Source organism: Trichechus manatus, unplaced genomic scaffold, assembly GCF_000243295.1.
Source record: "Trichechus manatus latirostris isolate Lorelei unplaced genomic scaffold, TriManLat1.0 scaffold00107, whole genome shotgun sequence".
NCBI lineage: Eukaryota > Metazoa > Chordata > Mammalia > Sirenia > Trichechidae > Trichechus > Trichechus manatus.
In genome coordinates, this window is record NW_004444043.1 from 9377498 (window position 1) to 9396709 (window position 19212).

Here is a 19212-nt window from a genome sequence, read left to right on the forward strand (position 1 = left end):
AGCAAGTTGACTCAGACTCATGGCAACCCCATGAGCGTCAGACTGAAACTGTGTTTCACGGAGTTTTTAATGGCTGATTGTTTGGAAGTAGATCACCAGGCCTTTCTTCTGAGGTGCCTCTGGGTGGATTCGAATCACCAACATTTCGGTTAATAGCCGAGTGCTGAGCCACTGGTACCACTCGGAGTTTCCTTCAGGAGGTTATGGTGATCAAAACTTCTCCCTCTGTATACATTTTCTTACTGCTTCCATTTCACCATTTTATTACCTCAAGGTGTTACTACGAATAACAAAGCTGATTTTTTTTTTAACATGAAAGAACTGTTATCCAACAATCAGTCATGTTAGAAACTTATGCACTTAATCGACCACTTTGCCATAGCTGGAAATGGTGAACTACTAACCTGTACCCAGTCCTAGCTTCACGTCATGTTTCAGGACTTCTTGCACATTTAGAAAGCCACTGCTCAGCCTGGAGAGAGAGGAGATAGTCAGAACAAGAAGACCCATGTGGTTCCAAAAAAAGAACACTAATACTAATGATGGCGATATTCCTGAAAGCTCTATTTCCCATCAGATCAGCTCTAATGCTGATATAAACACATTAGTCAAACTGTGGCTTCCAAGTCCTAGAGTTTAAGAAAAACGATCATAAAGGTGCTTAGATACTTGGGCCACGTTCTATGTTAACCTCCCAGGAGGGTACAATGCAGCAAGAGCCAGAAGGGAAAGCAAGCTGTCACTTGTAAGGAAAAATAAAGGGAGAAATTAAACCTGGCAATTAGTCCAAAAGTCTTATCAGTCTTTATATTTTTTAACTAACCCAACCTTCTATGGTAGGAAGTGGAAATTGTAAAGCGTTACCTTTTCTCTATATCTAGAATAATTTGTTACTCTGAATGAGCAGCAACTTGCAAATTCAAAAACAGGAGAGACCACATCAGGAAAAGGGGTACAGGCTGATGAATCAGGGACTGACAATTCAAATGCTGCCTCTGAGGACAGCAGCAACCAGGAGAGACAGTTCCTGGACAGAATTCTGGACCTCATGACCCTGAGCTTAACAGATGTGATGCCTCTCTAAAGAGACAAAGGAAAACCGAAGAAATCTTTATAAGCCAGAGAAGATGTGAAGATCAAAGTCATCTGCTCAAAGAGACACCCAACTATAGCCTCCAAAGCCCCAGTGTATATGCAATAAATCTCTCAAAGATGTTGGAGAAAGAGTAGTGGTGACCACTGTAACAGGGAACTATCCTTAAGAAATTTCACTTCCACCTCAATTTGCAAAGAGAGATCATGTTTTACTTTAGAAGATGTGCAACTCACCCAAGGGATGTTAAATCCTTCTAGTACCTAGTCACTAGACCATAACTATGGTCACTAAGAGGTAGGTAGGCAAGATTCCCTGTCACACGTGACTACCGTTATGGGTGAAACCTAAGAGTCTCTGGAGGCTCTCAAAATACTCCAGAAATATGTTGCTTAGGCTTTACCCGTACTCCCACTGACATATACTTTTTCCATTCACCAAGTCCCTAGACCTCCAACTGCCAGCACCTCCAACTCTGCCTGGGCTCTCTCTGGATTCTAGGGACTGCTCTGTCCTTGTTGGGGAAGGTTGGAAATTCCAGAGAATTAGTGTCCCCAATTCTAACCCAGCAGCCCTCCACCAATGACTGACAAGTGTTAAGAGTACAGCTACCCCCGCTACCTCTCCCCTTGGGCAGGATAAGTTTAAGTCTTGTTTTGTACACAGGCTCACTGAGTTTTCCAGAAGGACTATACTCCAGGGGCCTGTGGTAACTTGCTTGATGATTCCCTCTTGACTGATGTCCTTCCCTTCTCTGTCTCAACCCCAACAGATGCTTCCTGAGATCGCCTCCCTTAAATAAACCACTTGTACGTGAATCCTCCACTCACCATCTTCTTCTGCAAGAACCGAAACCAAGAGATGACACAAAGGAACCCTCAAAAAAGCTAAAATCTAGCAGAAGCTAATAAATGTGTTGAATGAATTAATGATTGATCCATTCCACCCTGCTGCTAAGGAGACAGAACTCTATTTGGGGTCCATTAGCACCAGAAATGATAGACATTTTCTCTAATCTCATCCTGGAGCATGAGTCCTTAATTTAGCACTCAGGACCAGCATCATGGGGTCCATGAACCCTCTGAAATTAGATGCAAAATTTTACATCTATGGGCTTTTTCTGAAGAGACAGACCATAGCTTTCATCTGATTCACTTATGGATCAATAACCCTTCAAAAATTAAGAAGCAGTTATCAAAAGAGCTTTTGCATTCTGGCAATTGCAATAGGACAAAGGTCCCCCCTGAGGCTCCCCTGTGTGAGCTGGCATGCTGTCAGATCCAGCAGCACGACATGTGTGGTAAGGCATTGGCTTCCAGTAACACCGTACTCTGTCTGACACCAGAGCACAAACAGTAATGGGAACACCTGGCTGGAATATGCATCCTTTCAGTCTTTAGCTGTAAATTCTGAATGCTATTGGTTTTGAGCTCTTTCTGTTGTATTTCCTATTCTGTTTTGTTCAAACTCAGAAATTTTAGGAGACGTGGTGCTTTTCAAATGCATTCTCTGAAAAAATGGCCTTTTTAAATACTCTCTTTCTCCCCACCACAGCCCAGGTAAGCGTCAGTCTATCTAGTTTCCATTTCAATTATACATAACTATAGAAGGAGGGAGCCCTGGTGGTGCAGTGGTTAAGAGCTGGGCTGCTAACCAAAAGGTCGGCAGTTCAAATCCACCAGCTGCTCCTTGGAAACCCTCTGGGGCAGTTCTACTCTGTCCTACAGGGTCGCTATGAGTTGAAATTGACTCAGCAGCAATGGGTTTGGGTTTTATGGAAGAAAGATCCTGGAGGAACAACCAAGAAAGCAAAGGTATTTGACTGGTAATTTGCAACCCAAGTTTTCAAAATCCATCAAACAACTACGGCCTACTTACGATAAGTTAGAATTGGGACAATGTGAGATTGAGGCTCCTCGTTCACTGAAAACGTTAAGTTCTTCTGCAGAAAGGTAGCAGCCATGCGCCATCACTGTCTGGAGAGAAGAGTGTCGGATGTGGAGTTTACCACTTACAAACATTTAGGTTAGTACTCACTCCTAGCAAGATATTACAGATGTAGATGGAAGCTGTGCTTGGCTGTTAACATCTTGACAAGAACATTTATGATTATCTGTATGCATAAAATCACTGTCTACAAGTTACACCTCATAAAAAGCCTCTGAGAACATTTTATTACAAGTCTCAGCAAATCTGTAGATCTTACCTTTTTATTTCTTTTTTTTTTTTTTTAATCTACAGGATAGGTTATGCATCCGGCTTGAACATGTTATGATTCTATCATCTCTACTTTAGAAAACAGCCAAGTTACATTCTTTTTTATGTCTACATGGAACCTACTGATAGACTGTGTTTGTTTCTATTCTAATACAAAAGTTTTAGAAGACAACTTTCACTTTTCAGTACACAGAGGTGTGACCCACCCCCTATTTTTCTTAGTTATAATATAGGCTTAGATGGTGTTGACACATACAATCAAACAAACTTAAACTCACCTATATTTACATTTTCATAAAAATTAGTATCTGTAATATCTTATAGGGGTTCCTGGTAGTGCGGTGGTTAACAGCGTGGCTGCTAAACAAAAGGTCGGCAGTTCGAATCTACCAGCTGCTCCTTGGAAACCCTATGGGGCAGTTCTACTCTGTCCTATAGGGTCACTATATGAGTCTGAATCAACTCAGCAGCAATGAGTTCGGTTTCTTGGTTTTAATGTCTTATAAAGTTTAATTCAGAAGGTAAAACTAATCCAAGAAGGCAGGCATTGCATAAAACTTCTTTTATTTTTTGGTCTTAGTAATGTTTGTGGATTTTCCTGAATAAACTTTGATCTTTCAAAATTCCTTTTCTCTCAGTACAAAACCTGTATCTAAACACCTTTTCCTTTGGGAGGCATGGTTCAATGACCACAGAATTATTATTAAAATAAAATATTCACAACCTGTGTGCAACTAAAATTAACACACAAATTGAAGGTTAATTTATTAATCATATGGAAATATATGTAAAGGAAGGTGGAAAATTATGATGTTGCATTTACATGATTTATGCAGAGTATTAACCTTTCAGATCAATTATATTCAGATCTCCATTTACATAGTAACTGAAAAATAGTTTGCTGCAGTAGTAAAACTCTCCTTACAGTTTGTACATTTCCTATAAGGCCAAGGCCAAGGGTGCCCTATTATAATAAGCTCTCTCTCTATTCATTTTAATTTTAATTATCTTGAATTGTTTAATTACAAAAACAATACATGTTCATTAATAAATAAATAAATAAAGCAATCTCAAGGTGTTTAAATATAAAAAACAAAAAGTCATCCCTCCAACTTTCTTCCCTAGGAATAGCCACTGACAACATTCAATGTGTGTCTTCTAGACTTTTTCTAAGCAGGCACATGCACAAAAAAATACACACATACACTAACAGTGTACGAACATTCTTTCTTATCAGCCTGTATACCTAATTCTTTGTGACTATTGGATAAAATTCTTAATTATGTTGTTGCTAGTTGCCATCGAGTTGATTCCAACTCACGGCGACCCCATGTGTGTCAGAGTAGAACTGCTCCATAGGGTTTTCAAGGCTATGCTTTTTTGGAAGCAGATCACCAGGTCTGTTTTCTGAGGAGCCTCTGGGTAGGTTCCAACTGCTAACCTTTTGACTAGTTAAGTCGAGTCCTTAACAATTGGCACCACCAGAAGATTCCTATTCTAAATTATATAGGCTCTATAATTTAGCCAATCCCCACCAACAGCCATTTTTTACTTTTATGTGTGGTTAATATCAATATAAGCCCTGGTAGTGCAACAGTAAAGTGCTCGGCTGCCAACCAAAAGGTTGGCAGTTCAAACCTACCAGCCACTCTGTGGGAGAAAGATGTGGCGGTCTGCTTCCATAAAGATTTACAGCCTTGGAAACCCTATGGGGCAGTTCTGCTCTGTACTACAGGGTCGCTACGGGTCAGAATTGACTTGATGGCAATGGGTTTGGGTTTTTTTGGTTTTAGTATCAATATACATACTCTTTAGAGAATGGATCTCTAGAAATATAGCTGCTGATTCAAAAGAATGCACATTTAAATTCTAATGGATGCTGTGTAAACCTTCACCAAAAACACAATAAAATATTATTACAAAAAAAAAATTTCTAATGGATACTACCAAAACGTCCTTGGCCCAAAATCCATCCACACCCTCAATGAAGCCATTAGATTTCTTTACCGGGATGAAAATTCAGGCCCATTTTTTTACTAAATTAACCTTGAGTTTTACTGTAGTTTGGGAAACATACGTGTGTTAGAGAAATCTGAAGATTACTACTAAGATTTTAAGATTTAACTAACCCTATTTTACCTAAAGTATGTCATAATATACAATTTACCTTATTCGTCAGAAGATTGTTTTTGTCATACACATCTGTGTAGTTTTTATAATTAGGGTATAAGTTTTTCACAGCTTCAACTTCATCAGGATTTTCACTTATGTGGCTCTATAAGAAAAAAATCATATTTTCAGTTTCTTTTTTTAATAAAATACCATTAGATATTATAGTTCCTACCCCAAAATGCTGTGGATGGCTTCTACTTGCCTATGTAAGAGACCACATGGAAAGATAATGGAGACTAGACATGTGATTTTATTTAAAACAATTATATATATCATATATATAAAGTGGGTGTGTATATATACATATATATAAAATAAGAAAACTATGAATACCATAAATGTCTTGTGTCTGTGTGTATATCTGTGCATCCCAAGACAAATTCTTCCAAGAAAATCTTCTTAAATTCCAAAATACAACAAGAACAAATAAAAAGCACTCAGCAAAGAGGATCAACACGTTAGCTATTTTAGGCATACTGCTTCTTCTGGTGTTGGCCATTGAAGAAAAGACTTCAGAGGCAATCAGAAGGACAGACAGCAGGGTTCACTGGGAAGAAAACTGGGATATCAGTAAAGACAGCAAAGTGTTAGCTCAAGTGCTGACCCTAGTTATGTGTCTTAGAACAAGTGAGTTCTTTTCTTTATGCCTCCATTTTCTCACCTCTCAAATAAAAGGGTTAAGCCAGATAAGTGAGTTTCCAAATTCTTTTAGCTTTGGATATGTTGTTCATATGAAAGTTCACAGAAATTCGATATATAAAAGGCATTATCAACAAGCTGCTCTTCAGGGTGAGGCAGGGTTGGAACTCTGAAACCCTGTCCCCACTCTGTCTCCTTTGCTGTCTTCCAGACAAGCAATTTTGCAGAAGACAGTTGGAAAATACCGTACTAGACAACACCTGCAGTCTTCAAGAAAGAGTCCGTAAGAATCCACAAGCAAGTAAAACAAGTGAGTCCTAGGTCCCCTCCATTGGCCTTCCAGGGCTCCACAAAGGCCAAGAGGTGTAAAGAGTTTCTAAGACACGAAACTTAAGTATAACCAGCCCAACCACTAGCCTACAATAAAAATGATGTCAGGACAACCAGTTACAAGCATATATTATGAGAAATAACTGACAAGGAAATTATCACTTCAAAGAATAGCAAAGTTCTTTCCCTCTCTCCACATGAGGTAAAGTATGCATATCCAAATAAATAAAAGAAAAAAAATAGCAGTGTTCTAAAAACAGAGTGTTCCTTGAGGAAATTCAAGAACATTGGAGAAATACATGGACATCAGAAGAGAAGAAGAGACAACCAGAATGAGTCATGTCATTGTCACAAATTTGAGTAAACATACACACACATACACACACGCACACACTCCTCCTGCAAGGATGTACTTGATTTTGTTGTGTGTCTTTTTTTTTTAATTTTTCCATGTATTTTAATATTATCTTCATGTTATTTTTTGAGGAGCAGAAACATTCTGTTTCCAAAATAGAAAATTCATCTAAGCTTTGAATTTCATCTCCAGGAAAGAACTGTGTGGGGTAGAATCAATAATTCATGTATCACAGATCACAAAAATGGGGAAAGAGGAGAATGGGCTCTAAGAAGATATATCTTTAAAAAAACAAAACTACAAAATAGTAAAAAATCACTATGTTGCCTTTCGCCACTTGCCTTTTCTTATAGTCAAATAACTCTTAAGAGAAGAAATTTTAGTACAGTATGTCATTAAGCTTGGATGGGGGAAAGGGAGCACCCAATTTTAGCCAGCTATAAGCTTTAAAAAGTGTTTTACTCCTAAATTGCAACAACTTAATGACAAAGTAAGATATACTTTTTGTTCCTGACATTAAATTAAGAAACTTAGAACAAAGGGGCTTTTAAGTGCATTTTTTTTGTAAGGTGGAAATCAGGTTCTTTTTGCTTTTCAAATAATAGATGGTTTCTCCCAAAATGAAGGTATAGAATTTGGAGAGAAAGTATCAAATAAAGAGAAGTAGGAAAGAAATGTATTAAATGTATTCTACGGAGAATAGATAAACAGTCTGTCATTGGTCTTGCTTGGTTACTTATGAAGATATCCTTGTCTTTCAAAGGATAATCATAGGAGACTGAGGATAAATGGGGCTTCAGGTTTCTTATCTGCAAAACTAAAGAACTGGATTAGGTGATTCTGCAAGGGCCTGTCGAGTCCTCTAATGCTACAACTCTGGGAAACTTCAGTAGAGGAACTGAAGGTTAATGCCAGGATTTAGGGTACAGAGATGTCCTGCAGGTCTGGATAGGGGTGCAAACAGAAGAAAAATACCCACCTGAATGTGTAAATCATGAGTCTTGGCGATGTTGCCAAGTTCACTCATCAAAGACTCAGAGCAGGAAAGAGAAAACCGTGGCATCACTATCGGCTTCACTCTCAAATACTAAAAATAACCAAAAATAATTGGTAAGAAAACTGTGGATATCATTAACGAATACTGCACCCAAAATGCACGTCATACAAAACGATGATTTTATGTCTTCATTTTAGGGGGCAGTCTCTCATTTTAAGAGTTGGTGGAAGTACTAGGTTATGTGGAAATAGCTCATGGCTGAGGAGAAATAAAAACATCAAACCCATTGCCCTAGAGTCGATTCCGACTTATGGCGACTCCATGTGTTTGAAGGAGAGTATACTCTTCAGCACCAAGTTCAATGGGAAAACGGCCTGTTGTAAATGAAAGGCATTCCCCTTCCCCACATCCACATTAAGGCTCAGCAAACACCTAGACTGGGTGACCTTTATGAAGAGAATTGGAAGGCAGAAGGAAAAATTTTGAAGGAGAGTGTTGGAGAAACTAAAGCTGAGGAGGTGGCCCATTCCCTTCTCTACACCTGGAGGAACTGTGCTGGCCATAGCCTCCCTGAGACTGTTAGGTTACCAGATCGGCTCTGGTGCCACCTGAGGTCAGGGGTCAGGTCGGGGAGAACACCCATAAAGCTCCACCTAGGTCTGCCTAGGATAGACTGAAAGAAATTCTGAGGTTTCCCATGGTTTCTAATCAGACCTTAAGGGAAGGGTCTGACTTGCCAGTATAAGATCACCCAATGGAGCCTGCTGGGGCTGGGGGCAGAAACAGCACTGTCTCTATAGGATCTCCAACTCCAGAGTGTTGCAAAGGGAGCAGCTTGTCTGAGTGCCAACAGGCCACGTGACGGCCACATATACACCGACTAAGGCATCCAGTGGCCAAGGCCTAACAACTGGACGCTGCCTGGGCCTCAGACCAGACAAGGAGGTACAATCGGCCAGAGCCAAGGTTGACATTATCATCAAGCAGTCCCACAACTTCCAGTTTGCTTTGCCCCAACCTGCCCTCCATGAAGTCCCCCTCCCTAAAAACTAGTTCTATGAAGTTAGAAAGACCCAGTGGAGGAGAGGGGGGCATTGCAAATGGGAAAGCTGCCCTGAGACCTGGGCAGTGACCGAGATGTTCATCCCTTAGCTCAACTAAAAGCTTAGTGGACTGGACCAAATTTACCCACCTGACTGAATTTATTTCTCCCTCCTCATATAAGCATGGGGGTTTGCAGCCAAGAAAAGTGCTAAGAAAAAAGCAAACTTCATGTTTGCACATATCTGAACAGTGATTACTTAACTGTTGTTCTGTTAGTTGCCACTGAGTCAACTCCGACTCATGGTGACTTTATGTAGAAAAACAAAACATTGCCTGGTCCTGCGACATCTTTATGATTTTCGTATGTTTGAGTCCACTGTTGTAGCTATTACATCAATCCATCCCATTAAGGGTTTCTTTCATTTTTGCTGACTCTCTGCTTTGTTTAATTAAACCTTCCAAAATCACAATTTCAAAATTGTGTTTAAAACAAAACACAGAGGGTTGGGTATAGAGTCACAGTTGCCCTCACTGAAAGGGAAAAACTATCTGACCTCACTGACCTGAGCTGATGAGTCCTCTGTGAGAACAGTTTCAGGTTCTAGGCACATAACTCTTTATGCATGCAGTAAGCCAAACACACAGAGGCTAATCTACCAACAAATGCAAAAGCAATCCAAAAATAAGCTAACAAGTTTACTTACATTCCTTTGAAGCATTTTTGACACAAATCTGAAATAAAGCAACAAATGATAAGTTAGGAAAACTAGACGTTTTCAAATAAATTTTAAAAGGACAAAAACATGATCCTTACATGTCCTAATTTCCATGCAAACATTTCTAACACTGCACATGTTTCAGCACCACTCCTTAAAGATTAACAAACGGTGATTACTTTCACATTTGCAGCCTGGAAGATGGGGTGCAAAATCATGAAGAAATGCAATTGTATCATCTGAAATCAGCTGGACTGTTAACTGAGTGTTCCCATAGCACTCAAGCTGTTCTACTAGCTTAAGGTCTGTTTGGCAAATATTGTAATGTGTTGAGCTCCATGTATATTAGAGTCATGAAGTCCTATGCACCTGGAGGTATGTAAAAGCTATGGGGCTCCCAATTTTCCTAAAGCAGAAAGCTAACTCATTCACATAGTACCATTATTTCATTCCAAGGGCAGAGTCTCCCTGGGGACGAATGTCAGAGTAAGGCAGAAAGAATAGGCCAGAGGTGGTTGTAAGGCAGAGGGAGACTGGGATGGAGATTCAACTAATTATACCTGCAAAGACAGTAGTAACTGTGAACAACCAGCTGCTATCACGTCAACTCCAACTCCAACTCATGGTAACCCCATGTGTCAGAGTAAGAACTGTTCTCCAAAGGGTTTTCAATGGCTGCATTTTCAAAAGTAGTTACCCAGGCCTTTCTTCTGAGGCACCTCTGGGTGGGCTCGAACCTCTGACCTTTTGGTTAGCAGCCAAGCACATTAACCATTTGCACCACCTCCCCAATGGCAACTGTTGAGCCTATGAAATGGTTACTCCTGTCCTGGCTGTGAGATTAAAAGTAAACTTACAAAAATATATTCAGTTTTTTAAAAAAACAAATGATTTTCTACTCAACTCTTGTCCAGAGACGTGAACTAGAAAACACAAATATACATGAACCCAAACCCTACACACACACACCTATTCTTCCAAACAATTTTATAAGGTTATAATTTGCATATCATAAAACCAAAAACCAAACCTGTTGCCGTTGAGTATCGCGACTCATAGCGACCCTATGGGACAGAGTAGAACTGCCCCATAGGGTTTCCAAAGAGTGGCTGATGGATTCAAACTGCTTTTGGTTAGCAGCTGTACCTCTGAACCACTACACCACAAGGGCTCCACATACCATAAAGTTCACCCATTTTAAGCGTGCAATTCAATGATTTTTATTAAATCTATTGAGTTGTGCAACCATCATCATAATCTAGTTTTAGGACATTTCATTACCCCAGTAAGAACCCTTGTGTCCATTTACAGTTAACAGCTGTTCCTACCCCCAACCCCAAGCAACCTCTAATCTACTTTCTGTCTCTGATTTGTCTTTTCTAAACATCTCATAGAAGCCCTAATGGCACAATGGTTAAGTGCTCAGCTATAAATGGAATCTTACTGTATGAACCTTTTGTGTCTGGATTCTTTCACTTAGCATAATATTTCCAAGCTGCATCCATGTTTTAACATGTGTCAGAACTTTTTATGGCTGAACGATATTTCATTATATGGATAGACCACACTTTTAAATTGACATACAATTTTATTATGATTCCAACCATAATATCAATTAGAATATTTTTATATTATTTGCCATTTCAACATTTTTTATGTGTACAATTCATCAACATTAATTACATTCATCATGTAGTGCGACGTTACCCTTCTTCATTTCTAAAATCTTTCCACTGCTCTTAACAGAAGCTTAGTAGAGATACCACATTATGTTTATCCATTGATGAACGTGGACATACGTTTTCATGTTTGTATTTTTCTATGTTTATAGGTTTTGTTTTTATATGTTTCATATGAATGTGGACATATGTTTTCATTTCTCTTGTACTCTCTTACTTTTTATGATTCTATCTGTCTACTGCACTCTCTTCTTTGAGGTGGAGGTTTTCCCAAAGTAGGTTGTCCACCATCTCTGGCGAACCTAGCTCTATGCCCAGCAGCAGCAGAAGCAGAGAGCCATGGCCCTCACATCGTCTCTCTCTAGCTGTGTGTGTCACCATGGGGCATCCTCAGATCTTCACTGCAGGTTGCGTAGTGAGGCCCTGCTCCCCGTGAGTACACAGACGTGCAGCCAAAGCAGGAAAAGAATGAACTCGAAAGCCTTCCCTCCTGGATCTCTGCATTTCACCTTGGAAAGATGATCTTTCAGGTCACATCTTTGAAGAAGAGCTAGTCTAGCTGCCTGAATTAGCATGGTACGGCCATTCAGCATGTATCTAGAAGAAACTCTCTCTTCTCAGAGTAGGACAAAATAGTAGCGAGGGGATGCATATGCCTCCTTGGAAAAATACTGAAAGGTTATAGAGTATAATTCCAATATTGATAACTCTAAGCGGTTGCATTACGGAGGCCTTTTCTCTTCTTTGTACTTTTTGTGCTTCTCCAAGTTTTGTCCAGGCAAGCACATATGACTTTTGTAATAACAATAAGATCTTCGAGCAATCTCTGAAGCTAACTAATTTTTCTTAAGTCTCTGTCTGATATTTTATTCCACAATTGATTCCTCATGTTCACATCATTTTTAAAGACACACCACAGCACGTGCCTGCTCGCTCACTCACTTGCATGTGCTCTCTCTCTCTCTCTCACCCTTTGTATGCATTTACATTGAACACGAGGTGAGGACCTATGTCATGGCAGAAAGAATATTGAATTTAGAGTTACTGATGCTGGTTTTCAATCCTGGGTCTGCCACTTAGAAGCTGAGACCTTGGCCAGGTCATTTAGCCTGTATCAGACTCAGCTTCTGTATCATGAAAGACAGACAGCCTCATGGGGATTTCTGTGAGGATTAAGCATGGCCCTGCAAGCGGAAGCTCTTTGTAAACTGTGAACAATGACCAGCTGTTGAGCAGATTCACTGTAGACTGCCTGTTCCATTGCACTAAATGGAATATTCTGAATCACTACACGCACTTCTCACTTACGTCACAACTGTACCTGGTTTCTTCCATCTCTAACTCCATCCCTGCAGCAGAGGGACCTGCCCACAAGACAAATCAAGACAATCGGGCATCTTACCTGTTAGTTTCCCTGATTGATTCCTCAGTGGTTTCCTTGTATTCTGGAACACTGTCGTTCAAATCCATGCACACTTTGCCCACAAATGCTCGCTGCCCAAATTTATCTGGGGAGCACATACAAAACAGTGTGAAATCATGTTTCTTTCCCAACAGTACTTTTTCTGAGACTTTTAAGAACATGTAAATTTAAAATCCTTATGCAAAACATAAGCCAGGATCTAAAACACTACCCATCATCATGACATTTAAGAATAACAACAATCACCATCAAAACCCAACCAAATTTGCTTTTGTTGTTAGTTGCCAGTGAGTCAACTCTGACTCATGGCGACCTTCTATACAACGGGATGAAACACTGCACGGTCCTGTGTCATCCTCGTGATAGCCAGCATGTTCAAGTCTATTGTTGCAGCTACTATGCCAATCTAGCTCACTGAGGGTCTCCCTCACCCTCTCTGGCCCTCTACATCACCAAACATGATGTCCTTCTCTAGCAATTGATTGCTCCTGATGATGTGTCCAAAGCAGGCCAGCTGGACAATGTTCTATTGTGATCCATAAGGTTTTCATTGGCTAATTTTCAGAAATAGACTGCCAGGTCCTTCTTCCTAGTCTGTCTTAGTCTAGAAGCTCCGCTGAAACCTGTCCACCATCGGTGACCCTGCTGGTATTTGAAATACTGGTGGCGTAGCTTCCAGCATCACCGCAACACACAAGCCACCACAGTACAATAAACTGACAGACGGGTGGTAGCCAATGAATTTTGTAAGTAGTAAAAGTTCCTCTATCCATCACTCCAACCCACCTCCTCCCCCATGCCCACTCCCAGGGTATCCAGATAACAACTAGGGTTTTTCACTGATTACTCAGCTTTTCCTTTTCCTTATACAGTTTATGTATATTTTTACTAGAGTCATAACTATCGTTTGCTTTCATTTTATCTTCATGGTAAAGGAGGAGACAGCCTGATCCTGGGAAATATTCTATTATTCTCTGACATACCTACAGTCTGTTTCTTCTCTTTCCCCCTCCCCACCCCCCCCACCATAATCTCTCTCCTGTTACCTACTCTACCTTCCCAGTTGGTGAGTCCTCTCTACATTCTTCCTCCCTGGTCTAGTGATAAAAACATGGATGTTGGGCATTAGACAGACTTAGATATGTCCCGTTACCCCTCCCAGGACAGCAGGTATATTTGTGTAAGGTCCAAACCTATATGTGACCAGTTACCTCTGCTATGTGCAAGGTTATGTTACCAATTGCTAGAAAAGGACATCACAGTTGGTAGAGGGTCAAGGAAAACAAAGGAAGCCCTCAGTGAGATGGAATGACACAACAGACTCAAACATATCAACAATCATGAAGATGGAGCAGGATCGGGCAACGTTTCCTTCTGTTATACTAAGGTTGGCCTGAGTCGGAGCCAACTCAATGGCAACTAACAACAACAATGAGAAATAAATGCAATAATGTATATGAAGTGTCTGGTACACAGGATTCAGGAAAGATATTGCCTCTAGTCTTAACTGTAGAAAAGTCAATGTTATTATCTGTGAGGAGTTTTACTTAGTCCTGCTAGCTCATGTCAGTACTAAAGAACCTAGTCCTCACTAGAGGGGTTGGAGGAATTCTATTTCAGCTATAAAGTTGAAGTCACATGGGGCAATGTTAATTTTTTTACAATTTCTCCACCCCTGTCATATGAGTCTTTGAAAAGTCTCCCTGCTTCTCTCTGTCCCATCATTCCTTAAAACGTCACCTTCATCATGTAACTCACCTGGCTCAAAACCTTTGTTGAGTCTTTGATGCATATTCAAGCTCCTTCACAATCTGAGGCAGCTCGTCTGCCCAACCTCATCTCCTACCCCACCATGAAATGCATCCTCTCTTTCAGCTAAACTACTCTGCTCCCAGTTACCTGGATCCACTGTCAGTATTCCTGTCCCCATACCTTTGTCCCTGTCATTTCCCCTGTCTAGAAGACATTTTCTTCTCTCCCCATTTTTTCCTCCCTTTAAAGCCCAGTTTTTAAGTCCCCCTCGCCCTGCATGTCCCAGCTCTGGGCTCTCTCTGCCTCTTCTGAAAGCAGCAGCATTTCTCTTCCATGCCACACATTGGGCCTGTGGCATAAACCACCATGGCCAGCAAGCAGTCATATCTGTGTGTCAGCCAACAAGTATTTATTGAGCACTTGCTATGTGCCAGGTGCTGTTGTTATTGTATGCCATCGAGTTGATTCCAACACGGCAACCCCATGTGACAGAGTGGAACTGCTCCATAGGACTTTCTTGGCTGTAATCTTTACGGAAGCAGATTGCCAGGTCTTTCTCCTATAAAGCCCATTGGGTAGGTTTGAACTGTCAACATTTCAGTTAGCAGCCAAGTGCTTAACCAGTGCACCACCGGGGCTCCTTCCCAGCATTGTACTGGGTAGAAATGTCAGAACTACCAGCTTGAACCAGTTTTAGCTCTACTTACTAGCTGTGTGACCTTGGGCATGTTACTTAACCTTTGTGTGCATCAGTTCATCCATCTGTAATACATGCACATTAACAACTACCTCACCAGGCTGTTTTCGAGGAAGCAGAGATAATCTATGTAAAGTGCTTCACACAATGCCAGGCATCTCGTTGCTGAGTGCCGTCGAGTCGGTTCCAACTCATAGTGACCCTGTGTACAACAGAATGAAACACTGCCCGGTCCATTAATGGATGTTTGCAGCTGTTACTGTCATTTGAGTCGTGCCACATCAGCAAATGAAGGTCCCGCAAGCTTGACTCCATCCATGTCATTAAGGGAGACTACTTTGAGGAAGCAGCTCTTCCCCAGTCGTATTTTGAGTGCCTTCCAACCTGAGGGGCTCATCTTCCGGCACCATATCAGACAATGTTCTGCTGCTATTCATAATGTTTTCAGTGGCCAATTTTTTAGCAATAGACCGCCAGGTCCTTCTTCCTAGTCTGTCTTAGTCTGGAAGCTCCACTGAAACCTGTCCACCATGAATGACCTTGCTGGTATTTGAAATATTGGTGACATAGCTTCCAGCATGACAGCAACGTGGAAGCTGTCCCAGTACGACAAACTGACAGACGAGTGGTGGCCAGGCATCTAGTTAACAGCATTATACCTGTTACTACAGCTCTTAATCAATGTGGGTAGGTATCCTGTCTGGCTCCTCAAGGGCAGAGACTATTTTCTGTGTCACTGTGTTCCCAGCATCTAGCACAGTGCTCTGAGTCTAGCCAATAGCCAAGACACATCTGTTGATTATAAGTGCTGCTACAGCTAGAATTAGTAAATCTAACAATACCTAAATGAATCCTCAAAATTCAGACCCATAGACATAAGTCTGGAATCAAAAGCCACAAGGAAATAATTAAATTACTTTAACAATATTAAACATTCAAGGGCCATTGTAATAGAGGACACTTAATTACCCATAAGAAATGCAATACTCAAATTCTAGCAAATAAAAGGCAGTACTATACACAAGTATAAATTGTTGCCAGGTATGGTCTGACTGCCTTTGCCTGATATGCCCCGTAAATCAAGCCTTCATCTGCTCACCTGTAATTTCCGCAAGGAGCAGGGATGAGTCAGTGTGAATTGTTCCGAAATAACAAGCCGTAGTTGTTCCATTCTTTAGTGTTCTTCTCTAAAAATAAATCACAAAAACCATGAATCGTGTGTGCCCAAAGAAGTCACATGGCGTATATGGAAGACAGAATTCTAGTTTTTAATTTTAAAATGTTTTTATTTAAAGGTATGCCATCTTGACACGGAATATAGTTAAGGTAAAAAGGAAAAAGTATTTATAGTCTGTAAGTGTTAGCTGGAGGATAAGTTGATACTTTTGATTCCCTAGATTCACACAATTCTGTTTCAGAATTCATCAAATGATACTAATTCCTTATTTCTTAGGATCGGTTAAGTATACCAAACTCTACTGCAGCTGGGAGTGACATGAATGGTTTTTTGGTTATCCTTCTTCCTACATTCTATGCCCAGGCTCCTCGGGCCCCTACTGCACACTAGGAGCTCACGAGCTTTAGGTGAAACTACTCCATTAATGACTATTTTGTATTTTTACCATTTATAAAGAAATCTATCAGAAACAACACCAAACTGTTTGCTGTGTTTCCTGATCTTGCCTCAGCCTTCGATTCTTGTCAAGAAGGGTTTTGAGACCAAGCTTTAGAGGCTCAAAATACATTCCCAGCTTAAGATGACTATGAACATCAAGGTCAGTAGCAATGGCCTCTTAACAAATTAGATAATTTCCTGTGAGGTAAAATAGGAGAGAAAAAAAAAGTGCTCTGATCCCCTTCTTTTCACCTTGTATCTTAATGACTTGATAACTCCTTTGAAATAGTTGGATTCATTCATCCTTATTTATCTGCTAAATCATCGATGACCCCACAGCATATGTATATTCACTCTATTACCTAGGTGAATATTTACAAGTACTTTGTCTTGGAACATTCACCAAGACAGGATCTTCCTGTCCTGTCCTTTAAAGATAATTTGAGCAGATTCCTTAACTTTGTAGTCTTCTTAGTTCATTCCAGTCCAATTCGAATCTGCAATCTCTCATCCAGTTTAAAATGTTTAAAGGTAGATACTCTCGAGTTGACTTGCTGATATTTAAAAAAAAAAAAAAAATCTCAGGAGATGTTTGCTAATATATACTTTAAATAATTTGCCAATTCAATAATCAAAGTCATCATCCATGCTGCAACATGCCAGGGTCTTGATTGCTCATTTGTTGAAGCAGATCTAGGACTTTATTCAGGGATGGAGACAGGGCATAAAACAAATCTGGGGTTTCATAGGTACTTCTTTAGCAACGATTGGCATAGACACAGGAAGCCTTCAGCCTAGGGACAGGTTCTAGTTAACAACCTCAACTGTCTTACACAGATGTCAACATTACCCTCAGCTAATCCAACTGTTAAATGTGGAGACCTGCCTGGAATCGGAAACATAGGATATTTGCACTGCAAATACTTGTCAGGAGTAAAACCTGAGCTCCTTCACTAACATCAAAGGCTTAAACAAATACTTAACATATCTTAGACATAAGAAGCAATATTGACGGAGCTCTGCCTGAAGGACATATAGTCCTAGATACTTTAGCTCTCTAAACGTACGAGACTGATAAATTTGGACTTTAGTTAAGTTTCCTGAGCTACATTTTGACAATATAGCATCCACCCACATTCTTGGGATTAATTTTCTTAAATTTCAATATGACACATAGATATACTTTATCTTAACAAATATTTTCTTTTTAATCATATATGCAACATAAATTTCATAACTGATTGCCCCCTTGGGTCAGCTGCTAAAAATTTAAAGCTAAACTTGTGGCAAACTCTAACAAATGCATGGACCCCGAAGCATACATTTTCCCCCCTCTTCATTTTTTCCTTTGCTGTGATTTCGTGACTAATTTTCTTTTGTTGTATACTATGCGATTTTAAGTGATCTTGAGCTCTTTTTAGAACAACGTGAGGTATAAATAAATGTTGAGAATAAAAAGATTTGGTGCGCTTAACACACTTCATTATTAACACCAGCAACTTAATACACAGCTTCAGTTTTTCTGGCATCATGTGGATGCACGCTAAATATGTAAGATCCACAACTGCACTGAATTTGTAATTAAGCAAGACAAGTGTATAAATGTTAACACTTGTTTTTACTCTTCAAGGTTTGAATGATGCAAGACCAGGGTAACTGGCAGACAGGGTGGGTCATTATATAAGGCTTGTAACATTGTCACCACCACATAGTCAGCTCCTTAGGAGGAAAACCATCGATAGATCCCACATACAACTAGGAGTGCCCAGACTAAGTGTGCTGAATGACAGGAGTCAGCGGTCAGATGAAAAGCCATTTTGCAGCCTTCACTTCTCTGCTGCAGAAGCTGTTTTAAGTTGCTGAATGGGTTGCAGTAGGGTTGGATTGGAAAGAAGGGAGTTGATTTTCTTGAGAGTAGAAGGCAGGACATTTTCAGAGCCTTCAAAACACAGTTGGCACACACAACAGCCACTGTTAAATGACTAAACTAGCCCCATAGTCCCCTCTAGTGGTGCAAATGCTTAAGTCGCATTTCCACGTGCCCTGCAGTATGGGACCACTCTGTTTTCCCTCTCTGGGAAGTTATCAGAATAGTGTCATGTCCTTCTAACAGTAATTCGACATATTAATTTTAAATTTCCTTGAGTATTTTTTAAAACCAACACATAGAACACTTACCATGTGCCAGGCACTATTCCAAGAATCTCAAAAATACTGACTTGCTTAGTTATTGTAACAATCCCATGAAGTAGGCACTATTATCTTTATTTCTACAATTGGGGAAAGTAAGCCACAGAACTTTCCAAAGGTCACACAGCTATTCCATACAATCCTCGGAACAGCACTGGGGATTGGCGGGAATAGCAGAACACGTATATGTATTAAATCCAAATTTGGTAAAGTAATACCTAAGACGTAAGAGCCCATGAGCCTGGGGATTTGGGAACTTGGATTCAAGTTCCTTCTTTGCTATCCACTAGTTA

The 19212-nt window shown here is 40.2% G+C and overlaps 1 protein-coding gene across 8 annotated transcripts in view; it reads right to left on the bottom strand.

Annotated features, from left to right (window-relative positions):
* GDA (guanine deaminase) overlaps nt 1–19212 on the bottom strand; it is a 74124-nt gene that overhangs the window by 21415 nt on the left and 33497 nt on the right. For 7 of the 8 annotated variants that reach the window (XM_023737755.1, XM_004383293.2, XM_023737754.1 and 4 more), the window contains 7 exons: nt 16214–16301; nt 12645–12750; nt 9552–9579; nt 7786–7893; nt 5478–5585; nt 2972–3069; nt 405–472 (listed from right to left, as the gene is read on the bottom strand). In XM_023737755.1, the coding sequence (XP_023593523.1) occupies nt 405–472; nt 2972–3069; nt 5478–5585; nt 7786–7893; nt 9552–9579; nt 12645–12750; nt 16214–16301 (604 nt within the window). The remainder of the gene's footprint in view (nt 1–404; nt 473–2971; nt 3070–5477; nt 5586–7785; nt 7894–9551; nt 9580–12644; nt 12751–16213; nt 16302–19212) is intronic. The other variant, XM_023737749.1, reaches the window with a different exon arrangement.